At 45.4% G+C, this 12,367-nt stretch overlaps 1 protein-coding gene across 1 annotated transcript; it reads left to right on the forward strand.

Moving 5' to 3' along the window:
* Positions 1 to 5,839: 5,839 nt before the first annotated feature.
* On the forward strand, positions 5,840 to 11,988 carry LOC311616588 (ral guanine nucleotide dissociation stimulator-like). The gene is made up of 7 exons (XM_084872127.1): positions 5,840 to 6,169; positions 6,966 to 7,076; positions 7,789 to 7,899; positions 9,943 to 10,136; positions 10,726 to 10,833; positions 11,461 to 11,651; positions 11,802 to 11,988. The coding sequence occupies exons 2-7, from the start codon at positions 7,038 to 7,040 to the stop codon at positions 11,963 to 11,965; spliced, it is 807 nt and encodes a 268-aa protein (XP_084728253.1). The 5' UTR covers positions 5,840 to 6,169; positions 6,966 to 7,037; the 3' UTR covers positions 11,966 to 11,988.
* The last annotated feature ends 379 nt before the right edge of the window (positions 11,989 to 12,367 follow it).

Below are 12,367 nucleotides of genomic sequence, written 5' to 3' on the forward strand. Positions count from 1 at the left end.
GGACTTAAATATCAGATGGGAAACCATAAAAATACTGGAAGCCTCCACAGGCAGCAAAATCTCAGACATATGCCAAAAGAACTTCTTCATTGATACTGCCACTAGGGCAATGGAAGCTAAAGAGAACATAAACAAATGGGACTACATCAAAATAAAAAGCTTTTTTACAGCAAAAGAAACCATCAACAAAACAACAAGAAAGCCCACTGTTTGGGAGAACATATTTGCAAATGTTACCACTGATAAAGGTTTAATCTCCAACATCTACAAACAACTTATACAACTAAATAAAAGGAAGATGAATGATCCAATTAAAAAATGGGCAATGGACCTAAATAGAATCTTTTCAAAAGAAGACAGAAGGAAGGCCAAAAGGCACATGAATATATGCTCAAAGTCACTAATTATCCGAGAGATGCAAATCAAAACAACAATGTGGTACCATCTCACACCTGTCAGAATGGCCAACATCAACTAATCAGCAAACGACAAGTGTTGGTGAGGTTTCAGAGAAAAAGGAACCCCTGTGCACTGCTGGTGGGAATGCAGACTGGTGCAACCACTGTGGAGAACAGTGTGGAGTTTCCTCAAAAAACTAAAAATGGAACTTCCATTTGACCCAGTAATCCCACTTCTAGGAATATATCCCAAGAAACTAGAAACACTAATCAGAAAGGATATATGCACCCCTATGTTCATAGCAGCACAATCTACAATAGCCAGAATTTGGAAACAGCCTAGGTGCCCGTCAGCAGATGATTGGACCAAAAACTATGGTACATCTACACAATGGAATACTATGCTGCCATAAAAAAGAAGGCATTCTCATCATTTGCAGCAACTTGGATGGAATTGGAGAACATCATGCTGGGTGAAATAAGCCAGTCAATGAAAGAGAAACACCACATGACCTCACTCATTTATGGATAATAAATAACATTATAAACTGATGAACCAAAAGGTAGTTATAGAGACAGTAAAGCAACAAGTAGACTGTCAAATTACAGCAGGGAGGGTAGAGAGATCTGGCGAAGATAATAGGTCAACTGAAGGACTTGTATACATGCATATAAGTACAACCAATGGACACAAAACTCTGGGGAGGGGGGTATGTAGAGGAGGGGGGGCGATGTTAAAATATGTACACAGATAATAATTGAATTAAAAAAATGGGGGAAAAATAAAGTACATAATTCAGTGGCTTTTATTCTATTCACAGTTGTATAACCATCACCACAATGAATTCTAGAACATTTTCCTCAACTCAGAAACCCTCTTATTAGCAGTCAGTCCTTGTTTCTTGTAGTGCCCTGCCCCCCAGCCCCCAGCAATCATGAAATAAAAAATATTATACAGAGTCCTAAAAAAAGAATGGAAGATTGCAAGAATCAAGTCAAAGATTTGGAACACAAAGAGCCAGAGGACACTCCTCCGCAGAAGCAAGAATACAAGAGAATCCAGAAAGTTGGAGATAATGTAAGAAACCACTGGCACAACTTCAAGCGAGCCAACATCAGAATTATGGGGGTACCAGAAGATGAGAGAGAGCAAGATACCGAAAACATATTGAAAGAAATAGTGACAGAAAACTTCCCCCACCTGGTGAAAGAATTAGACTTACAAGTCCAGGAAGCGCACAGAACTCCAAACAAAAGGAATCCAAAGAGGATCACACCAAGACACATCATAATTAAAATTCCAAAAGCAAAAGACAAAGAGAGAATATTAAAAACAGCAAGAGCAAAGCAGGTAGTTACCTATAAGGGAGCACCCATACAATTGTCAGCTGATTTCTCAACAGAAACTATGCAGGGCAGCCGGAAATGGCAAGAAATATTCAAGGTGATGAATAGCAAGAACCTACAGCCAAAAATACTGAAAGCTATCACTCAGAATCAAAGCTATCACTCAGATCAAGAGCTTCACAAATAAAAAAACCTAAAAGAGTTCATCACTGCCAAACCAGAATTATATGAATTGCTGAAGGGGGTTCTTTAGGAAGAGGAAGAAGATAAAGATAAAAATTATGAACAACAAACCCATAACTATCGACAAGCGAATCTAAAAACCAAGAGAATTAAAAAACCTGATGAACAATATTAACTGTTGAATATAATAGAATCAGAAGATGGAAGGGGAGTGGACTGAGGATTCTCGGGGAAAAGGGGAGTGGGGGGTTCGGGAAGAGACTGAAAATAAACTGTGCACCTATGGATGAGGACAATGGGGGGTGGGGAAAGGGCAGTGGGTGGGGTGGAAACCTGGTGGAGGGGAGCAATGGAGGGGGAAAAAATGAGGAACATTTGTAATAATATGAACAATAAAGATTTATTAAAAAAAAAAATAAGAGTGGTGAACACACCTTAGCTAGTTTGGCTCAGTGAATAGTGTCAGCCCTCAGACTGAAGTGTCCCGGGTTTGATTCCAGTTCAGGGCATATACCTCAATTATAGGCTCAATCCCCAGTTTTGTTTGGGTGCGTGTACAGGAGGCAACCAAACAATATGTCTCTCTCATATCCATGTTTCTCTCTCTGTTTTTTACCTTTCTTTCCATCGTCTAAAAATCGATGGAAAAATATTTTTGGTGGAGGGTTAACTAAAAAACAAAAGAGCCCAAACCAGTTTGGCTCATTGGTAGAGCGTCGGTCTGTGGACTGAAAAGTCCTGGGTTCGATTCCGGTCAAGGGCATGTACCTTGGTTGCGGGCACATCCCTGGTAGGGGGTGTGCAATAGGCAACTGGTCGATGTTTCTCTCTCATCGACGTTTCTGGCTCTCTATCTCTCTCCCTTCCTCTCTGTAAAAAATCAATAAAATATATTTAATAAATAAATAAATAAATAAATAAATAAATAAATAAATAAAAAATAAAGCAGTGGTTCTCAACTTAAAAAAAGAAAAGAAAAGAAAACAAACAAAAACAGTGGTGAAAGTAGACATTTCTATCTAGTTCCTGTTCTGAAGAAAAATGCTTTCAGTTTTTACCAATTGAGTATTAGCTGTAGGTTTGTTATATATGGCCTTTATTTTTAAAATATATTTTATTAATTTTTTACAGAGAGGAAGACAGAGGGATAGAGAGTTAGAAACATCGATGAGAGAGAATCATCGATTAGCTGCCTCTTGCACACCTCCTACTGGGGATGTGCCCGTAACCTAGGTACGTGCCCTTGATCTGTATCGAACCTGGGACCCTTCAGTCTGCAGGCCAACGCTCTATCCACTGAGCCAGACCGGTTTCGGCTATATGGCCTTTATTATTGTGAAGTATGATCTGTCTATTTCCACTTTGTTGAGAATTTTTAATTATAAATGGGTGCTAGATTTTGTCAAATGCTTTTTCTTTGTCTATTTATATGATCATCTAATTTTTATCCTGCATTTTGTTTATGTGATGTATCACACTTATTGCTTTGTGTTGTACCAACCATGCATCCCAAGAATAAATCCCTCTTGGTCATGGTCCTTGATCTCTTTAATACAGGGATGGGGAACGTCTGGCCCTTAGGCCATGTGAAGAGTGCACAATCATTTGGTCTGGCCCTCCAAGGCATTAGGGATGAGTTAATTAAATGTTTGACCAAATATAGCAGGCAAATTTTTAAGTTGATGAATTTGTATGGCCCATAAATGTTATAAATATTCAAATGGCCCTCGGCAAAGAAAAGGTTTCCCACCTGCTTTAATGTGTTGCTGAATCTAGTTTGCTAATATTTTATTGCAGATTTTAGCATCTATGTTGATCAAGGATATTGGGCTGTAATTCTGTTCTTTTATAGTGTCTTTTTCTGGTTTTAGAATTGGTATAATGCTGTCCTCATAAAAAGAACTTGGACATCTTCCTTCCTCTTATATTTTTAAAACTAGTTTGAGGAAGATAGGTGTTAGTTCTCTGAATGTTTGGTCAACTATCCTGTGAAGCCATTTGTCCAGGACTTTTGTTTGTTGGGAGTTTTTATTTATTTTTATTACTGCTTTAATTTAATTAGTTGTTATCAGTCTATTCAGGTTTTCTGATTTTCCATGATTATTTTGGAAGACTGGAAGTTTCTAGGAATCTGTCCAGGCTGTCCAGTTTGTTGACATATAGGAGATAAAAGCCCAAGGCCTTCCATGCAGCAGGAGCAGCTGGTGAAATGGACCCCAAGAGTCTCCTCCCACCTTTTCCATCTCAGCCTCCTGGGCAGTGTTTGTTTCCCTTCTTGGTTTCCAGGCCCTGAGCTGGAGCAGGTTCTGTGCTCAGCTCGGTGCTTCTGTCTTTTTACCGCATCACTCTTGAGAAGGCTTGGCACACCTTGACAACCACCTCCACCCCCACCCATGGAGTCCAATCTCTCTCCATAAGTTCCCAGAATCCTGAGAAGTTCTGGCCACAACACAATGACACCCAGAGCTCTTGTTTGACTCAGCCTTTCACATAGGCGATGTGAGGTTCAGGCAGGACAGGATGTTTGTAAAGCCTTAAAAAGTGGCAATCATACATCCTTCAGCCAACTGCTAGTCCCACCTCAGAAGCTTACAGACATTGTAAGAAAGAGTGTTTAAACTGATTTATAACATATAGACATAGCCCTTGTGACATGCCAGATATTCCCACCATTTTTCAAACATAAATTCTTTAATACTCCCCATAATCTCAGAGGATATGTTTTTTATTATTGCCATGTGTCAAATGGGGAAACAGAGGCACAAACAACCCCCCTCAGACCTTGCACCTATAAAGTACAAATATTAACACCTCAGATCTGGGCACAGTTTGGTGGGTACCTCTGCCCCAAGGTCTCTATGAAGCAGATGTATTTCAACTGAGGCTCCACTAGTTTCCTTCTGTCTCTCCCCTGGTTTGTGTCGGGATGCAGGTTAGATGGAGGAGAGCTCCTGCCTGTTGGCCTGGGCACTCCCTTGGTTCACTCCAATGGGACCTCTATATAGGGCAGCTCAAAACATGGGCACTTCCTCTCCCATTTCCATGATATGACAGACAGACACAGAGACACACAGCTATCTCATCCACACCTGATGAGGTCCTTAGGAAATGGTGTCTAGCATCACTCTCATTGTGAAGTTTGGGAAACTGGAGAGGCCCAGAGAGGCACAAAGGCTTTCCCAGGGCACAGAACTGATAAGAAAAAGGAGGTGTGGACTCAGTTTTCTCCTCCAAGCTGGGGACCTGAGACATTCCCAGGGAGCTGGTGGAGGGCTGTTAGGTATCGGTGTACAGGTATGGAAATGCCATGGGTGAGGAGGGTGAGTGGTTAACAGCCAGAGAGGGCTTTGAGGGCTCTGATTGGAGGAAGGGATCCAAGTCATGGAACCTTGAGAGGTGACCTCACTTCCTTGGTGACAGACTGCCCAACAGAAATGAGAAATCTGGTAACCAGGGACCCACATTCTAGCTCACTTGATTGGAGACAGTCAGGAGAGTAGGATGTTTCTCTGTTGCTTTCCGACTTTCCGAGGCTCTGGGAAGAAGAAAGCCCAGAGTGGGAGATGTTTCTGTTGCTGTAGGTGTCTCCTTTGGCGCAAATGCCACCATGGGTGCCTCTCGCCCTATGGCAAGAGGCAACCTCAGGTAACTGAAGGCAGTCCAGAGCAGGCCCATCCAGGCCAGACCCTAACTGGGACCCCATTTGGCCAGCCCAACACACTCTTTACCTCTCATCCTCTATGTGTGTGTGTGTGTGTGTGTGTGTGTGTGTGTGTGTGTGTGTGTGTGTGTTGGGGCTGAAGAGGGAAATTGGGGGTGAGGGGCACTCATCCTGGGCAGGAACTGGTTGTTTGTTGGAGATTGGAAGCCTGGTGAGTCTGTGATGTTCATACCCCAAGGCATGGCTGGTGGGATGGAAACATGAGTTCTGGGAACCAAGCTCCTCTACACACTTGCTAACCTTGAGCCTTCAAGGTGTCATCTCATGCCTTCTGTGGCTGGAGATCTTTGAAGATGCTCCTTTGTACTTGATCTGGGGAGTGGAATTTGTGGTGGGCATTTCTCCCAGCTGGCAATGCCCAGGCTGGCCACGATGCCCCCTGGCCTGGCACCGGGCTCTGTCTTTGTAGAGCTCCGAGGAGGATGTCATTGAGGAGCTGGCTGATGGGTTTACTTACACTATCAACTGGAACAAGGGACTAGAGCACCAGGCCAGGAACAGTGTCCAGTGCAAGTCTGAGGTAAGAGCTGTCCCACCCCCATGACCTGAGATGACTGGGTTGGGACCAGAATCCAGACTCAAATCTGGGGCCCACTTCCAAAGACATCTGTACCTCCAATACTCCCGTCTGGGTTCCTGGTAGGGTAGGAATACGGTCTTCATGTATTTGTTGGACTCATAAAGTAAACACATTCTTGTTGTCTTTGCATTTGGCTGGTTTCCATGGTTTAATTTCCTGCCCCCGGTACCCTGTGGAGCATTCAGCTTGGCTGTCCTTGCACACCTCTAAGCCTTACATATCATCACACTTGATAGGTGGTTTTTACAAAAAAAAAAAAAAAAAAAAAAAAAAGGAAGAAAGGTAGGGAAGAAGAAAAAAAAGAAAGAAAGAAAGAAAGAAAGAAAGAAAGGAAGAAAGAAAGAAAGAAAGAAAGAAAGGAGAGGAAGGAAAAGAAAGGGAGTAAGGAAGGAAGAAAAATATGCAGAGGGATTAAGATATGGACACAATTCTCTGCAACTTGTCATCTCACAGAGCATAGCAAACCACTGTGGACCAGCCAGGGCAGGAGCTTTGGCTTTACTCATTGCCATATCATCCCATAAATGAGGTACATTTCCTCAGTGTTTCAGTGTTTCAATGCTGTGGGACCCTGACAGGATTCAATTCTGCTGCTAGTTCTGCAGGGCTGCTAGGAATATCTCCATTATGTCCTAATAGACTGTCTTATCTGCTAGGTCTGCTATAACATAGGACCACAGATTGGCTAGAAGGTTCCCAATGCCTATTGTCTCAGTACCCAACTTTGTTTTTGCAGAGCTCCAATGAGGATGTCGTCAAGGAGCTGGTTCATGGGCCCCACTACATCATCTGCAGGGTCAGGGTGCAGATGCACCAGGTGGACATTACTGGCCAGTGCCAGGCTGAGGTGAGAGCTGGCATAGGGGGAACTCCACACCTAAGACCCCAAGATGACTAGGGAGGGGCAAGAACCCAGATTCAAATCTGGGGACTGCTCTATGGCTCTCCCAGGGTGTTCCCACTAGTGTCCACAGTTCCATGCACAAAAGAATATGGACCTCCCCTTCTCCCTCCAGCTATATTCCTCACACATTTTAGGAATATTAGAGAATAAAATTATTATGTTTCATTTCACAGTAGACCATGAGCACATTTGCATTTTTCTCTTATTGTTGTTTCAACTCCCTGTCCCAGGTATCCTGTGGAACAGTCAGCCTGACTGTTCTTGCAGACTTTTGCCAAGCCTTATGCATCATCACACTTGGTAGGGGTGTGTACACAAAATGGGGAGGATATAAAATACAGGATACATTTCTCTGAAACTTGTCATCTCACAGAGCAGGACAAACCAATGTAGGCTGGCCATGGCAGGAGCTGTGGCTTACTCATATCCATATTATACCCATAAAGGGGGTAGTTTTCCTCAGCAATTCAGCCTTTCAGTGCTGTGGGACCTTGACATGATACAATTCTGTTGCTAGTTCAGCAGGGCTGCCGGGAACATCCTCCTTGTGTCCTAACAGACTGTCTGAGTTTTCAGGGCTGTTGTAAGATAGAACCGCAGATTGGGTGGAGAGTTCCTAATGCCTCCTGGCCCGGGCCGGGCTCTGTCTCTGTAGAGCTCCAATGAGGATGTCATCGAAGAGCTGGTTGGTGGGTTTAACTCCTATACTTTCCTACATCAAGGGAAGGTGTGCCAGGCTACAGACACCATCCAATGGCAGACAAAGGTGAGAGCTGGCCCAGGGGGGGTCTCCACACCCACAACCCCCAAGATGACCTGGCAGTGCTCAGAACTCAGACTCAACTCTGGGGACTCCCTGGGGGCTCTTCCAGGGCTTACCCTAAAGTGACCCACAGTCCCATGCCTGAAAGATTCTGGTCCTCCTCTTCTCCCTCCAGCTACACAGGAGGCTATAAAAACACTCCTCACACATTTATAGGAATATTAGAGATAAAAAAAATACCTTCTTTCATTTCACAATAGGCCATGAGCACATTTGTATTTCCTTGGTTATGTTTTCTAAACTACTGCCCCAGTAGCCTGTGGAGCAGTCAGCTCAGCTGTCCTTGCAGACTTCCTCCAATAACAGAGGAGGTCTGCCACTGTGATGCAGAGGGGGTCTGTCACTGGGCATGGCATAACTTCATTCATGTACCATGTCAGCAGTGCAGCTGGGAATACTTACCTGTGTCCAGATGGACTGTATGAGTTTCCTTGTGTTGCTATAACATCGAATCACACTGGTTGTTGTAAACAGCAGACATTTTCTCACAATTCCAGAGGCTACTAATTAGAGAGGTGGCTGTCGGCAGGGCTGTGCTTCCTGAGGGGTCTTTCCTTGGCATGTAGATGGATGTCTTCTCTCTCTGTGCCACATGGAGTCCTCGCTGTGATTCTCTGTGTTCTCCCCTCTTCAAAGGATATTGGTCATATTGGATTAAGACCTACACTGCTGCCAAAGCCGGTTTGGCTCAGTGGTAGAGCGTTGGTCTGCGGACTGAAAGGTCCCAGGTTCAATTCCGGTCAAAGGCATGTACCTTGGTTGTGGGCACATCCTCGGTAGGGGGTGTGCAAGAGGCAGCTGATCGATGATTCTTTCTCATTGATGTTTCTAACTCTCTATCCCTTTCCCTTCCTCTCTGTAAAAAATCAATAATATATATATATATATATATATATATATATATATATATATATATACCTACACTACTGACTCCCCTTAATCTTGATGGCTTGCTTAAAGAATCCAACTCAGAGACAGGCACTTCTGAAGTTCCAGGGGTTCCAAAGTCATAGAATTTGGATGATACAATTTAGACAATAATGTACATATGATTCCCAGCAGGATACAGATGCCCACTGCTGGTGGCAGGACACTCACTAGTAAGATGATAACAGTTGCAGTCAGATTCCAAATCAAAAGGCTATATCAGTGATGCTGCCAACATCAGTTTTGTGATGATGGCTGCTGCATCATGCCCAGTCTGGTCCAGGGATCTCTCACTCATTTCAATTTTGACCAATCCAGTGCCAGGTTGTCCAAGGCAATCACAGTGTTCCTTGACTGGCAATTGCCTCATGGGTATTTTTACTCATGTGACAGCTTTTCATCAGCCACATGGACTGGCTTCTTTCGGAGTCATCTGCTTAGACTCATGCCTGGTGATTGGCTTTTCTGGTCTGTAGTCTCCAGGCACTTGTCCCTTTGCTTACTCTAGGATCCCCATCTTGAAGGTCTCAAACTACCCTTTAATGTAGTAGGAAGAAACGTAAGTGTCTTTTGGAAGTCAATGGCTTCCAACTGGGGAAGGACAAGGTTCCCCAACCACATCAGGAGCAAATGAGTGTCAGGCAGCTAAGAGGGAATGTCATGCAGCCCTAGCTTGGGACAACTCTTAGTTCTGACCTGCAGGACTTTAAGCAACACCTGACATCCCTAAGCCTCTATGTTCTCCTCTCTATAAAGGAGATGTTTATTCAGGACTCCTGGGGACAATGCTCTCCATACAGACTACTAATACAGGGAGGTCTATTGCTCCTTAGTTTAAAAAAAATGCCTAGAAGGTAACAAGTGTATAAATACCCTACACCTCCTCCACCAAACGTAAGTGGTACATTTAAAACCTAGAACCTTGTTCAGCGTGGGTCCTCCAGTCCCTCCTCTTGCACATGCCCCTGAGGGGCTAGGAGTCCCTGGCTGAGCTCCAGATCAGTCCTTCAGGTGGTTCACAGGGAAGCCACTGATAGGATCTCTCCTTGTCCCACCCAGTGTGCAGCTGAGTTAACACTTAACCTACATGAGGCCCGCAGGATGCGAGCCCTCCAGGAAGGCACACTGGGAAGAGTGGCAGCATCGATGGTACCAGCTTTCCTGGCTGGAAACATCTCCCACATCACCACCTTTATGCCCAGTCACCCAGCCTTCTCTAGAGCCCAACAGTTCCTGGACCAGCTGTTTACAAGGTGAGCACGTGCCCCCTTCCTCTACACAGGGATGACTCTGCCCACTGCTAGCTGTGTGCTTTCTCTCTGAGCCTCAGTTTGCCCTCTGAAAAGTGGGGTGGTAGAGACTGTGGGGACAAGCCAGGGCAGCTGCTTACCTGCTGCCTGGCTCTGCAGAAAGGGCTACTGAATGTGCTGTGGTAATTTATGGCAATTATTTCTCTCAATTATTTCCCCAGGAAAGCTCACCCATCAGTGGCCTATGTCATTTGTGGGGTTTCATCTTTCTTTATTTTTTTAGTTTTTACATTTTTCTTGGCCTGTGGCATTTCTGAGATTGCAAAAGCACATGGAAAACAACCAGTCAACGAGTTTGAGAATCCACTTAGCTGACCCTGGTCATTATTTCTCGGAATAGGAGAGCCCCTAGGCCCACTCAGCCATTTGAGACAGTTTTGGTTGGCATTCATTTATTCGACAATGTGTATTAAGCACTTACTGTAAGTCATCACTTTTGAAGACACTTAGCATAACTCGGCCAATGAAGCAGACACAGTTCCTGGGCCTCCAGTCTACTCAGTGAATCAGTCACACTGTCCATCATTCGCAGGTCCTATCCCCCATCCATCAGATCTGATGCTGTCAAGGTCTTTTCCATGACTGGAGGCATACCTCCTTATAATGACCAGAGAGACACACTACAGGACCAAGTCAAAAAGTGAGTGGTCTTTGGGTCCAGAAGGAGGGCTTCCTGTATCTACAGGATGGAGGCTGTGGATGGGGAGGGCCTGGCAGAACTGTGACCTTACACATCATCTGATTCCCAATGGAGGCCTGAGCCCTGGTGGCTTCTATTCTGGAAGTAGAGGAGTCATAGAGGACTGTGGATGGGGCCCCCAGCCTCATAGAACTGAAGCAGAGGGTGGGTTGAGAAGTCCCTCAGAGTCCCAAACCCACCCCGATCCCATCCTGCTCTGCCTGCCCTTATTCACAGTAATCTCTCCTGATCAGTCACCAGGACATGTGGTGAGCAACCTGCTCACAAATCTGTCTCAATACTCAGTGCAGATGCCAGATGCATAGAGGGCTGGGCTGGACAGGGGACAGGACCTTCAGGACAAATGTCAGGGGGAAGAAGAGACTCACACAGACTCCATGTGAGCTGATCAATAACCAGGCCCACTACTCTCTAAACAGCTACACAAGGGTCAGGAATGGCATGAAGCTGCCCCCTGGATGGTCAGGGCAGGCACAGAGGCCCTGTGCCAAACAAGGGTGCCATGGAAGGGCAGTGTGCAAGCAAAGACCAGGACTCTGACACTGCTGTCCACCTGCCTTTCCCCAGGACTATTTCTTCTATGATGGGAACCTGGCCTGACAAGGTGCAGGGTTTTGGCAGGGCTCTCCACTTCCCCTGGTTCCAGCTGAAGCAGGCCTCAGTGCAGGTCCACTTCCCTACCTCACACCATGTGGCCCTCGCCCACCTTGTTTGGATCAAGCTGGAGCATCTAAAGCCCACAAAAGCCTCACCAGAAGGTGAGGGGACTGCAGTCTGGGAAGATGACCAGGGGAGGGGAGGTTCTCAGGCTGGAGTTCCCTTAAAGGCAGTGGCTTCTCTCCTGTCTTTGGAAAGGCCTGGGAAAGCAGGTGTGTGCAAGTGTGTGCTGTCTCTCTCTCCTGTTCCAGGTCCACATTCAGGGATCCAGAGCATCCCAGAGCCAAAGGAAGAGCCTGTGCATGGGCGAGCATCTGGCCCAGTCAGAGGTCCTGCACTGGCCTGGTCTGGGATGAAGCAATACCAGAAGCCGTCATGGAGGCGTCTTTTTGAGGCTTATTTCTTTCTTTCTTAAAATTCTAAGCAATTATCCTAAACAAATCCTATATAATAAAGGTTGATATGTTAAGTGCCAGTCAACCAGTCAGCCATTCAACCAATCAAAGTGTAATATGTTAATGGTATGCTAAGGCCACTGAACTGCTCACTATGACATGCACTGACCACCAGGGTGCAGACACTCTGACTGGTAGGTTAGCTTGCTGCTGAGGTTCAGCCAATCAGGACTGAGTGAGATGGGCCGGACATACCCTGGAGCACTCCTGCAGTTCCTCCCTGGATGGTCAACCTCCCTCATCTCTCTCCAGCCCTGATTATGCACCAGTGGGGTCTATAAGACTGGCCTGCACCCTTTTTAAATCAGGACCCTCTGGGGTATATCTGAGAGCCAGTTTTGGCCTGATCCTGCAGGTCAGGC

This window comes from Pipistrellus hanaki, assembly GCF_964339955.1.
Source record: "Pipistrellus hanaki genome assembly, chromosome: 2".
Lineage (NCBI taxonomy): Eukaryota > Metazoa > Chordata > Mammalia > Chiroptera > Vespertilionidae > Pipistrellus > Pipistrellus hanaki.

What these genes read in the sequence shown, in the direction of transcription:
- LOC311616588 (XM_084872127.1), top strand. Translation starts at nt 7,038, where the DNA reads ATGCACCAGGTGGACATTACTGGCCAGTGCCAGGCTGAG. An exon ending in CTACAGGACCAAGTCAAAAA is followed by an intron (nt 10,834 to 11,460) that starts GTGAGTGGTCTT and finishes GCCTTTCCCCAG; the next exon opens with GACTATTTCTTCTATGATGG. An exon ending in CACAAAAGCCTCACCAGAAG is followed by an intron (nt 11,652 to 11,801) that starts GTGAGGGGACTG and finishes CTCCTGTTCCAG; the next exon opens with GTCCACATTCAGGGATCCAG.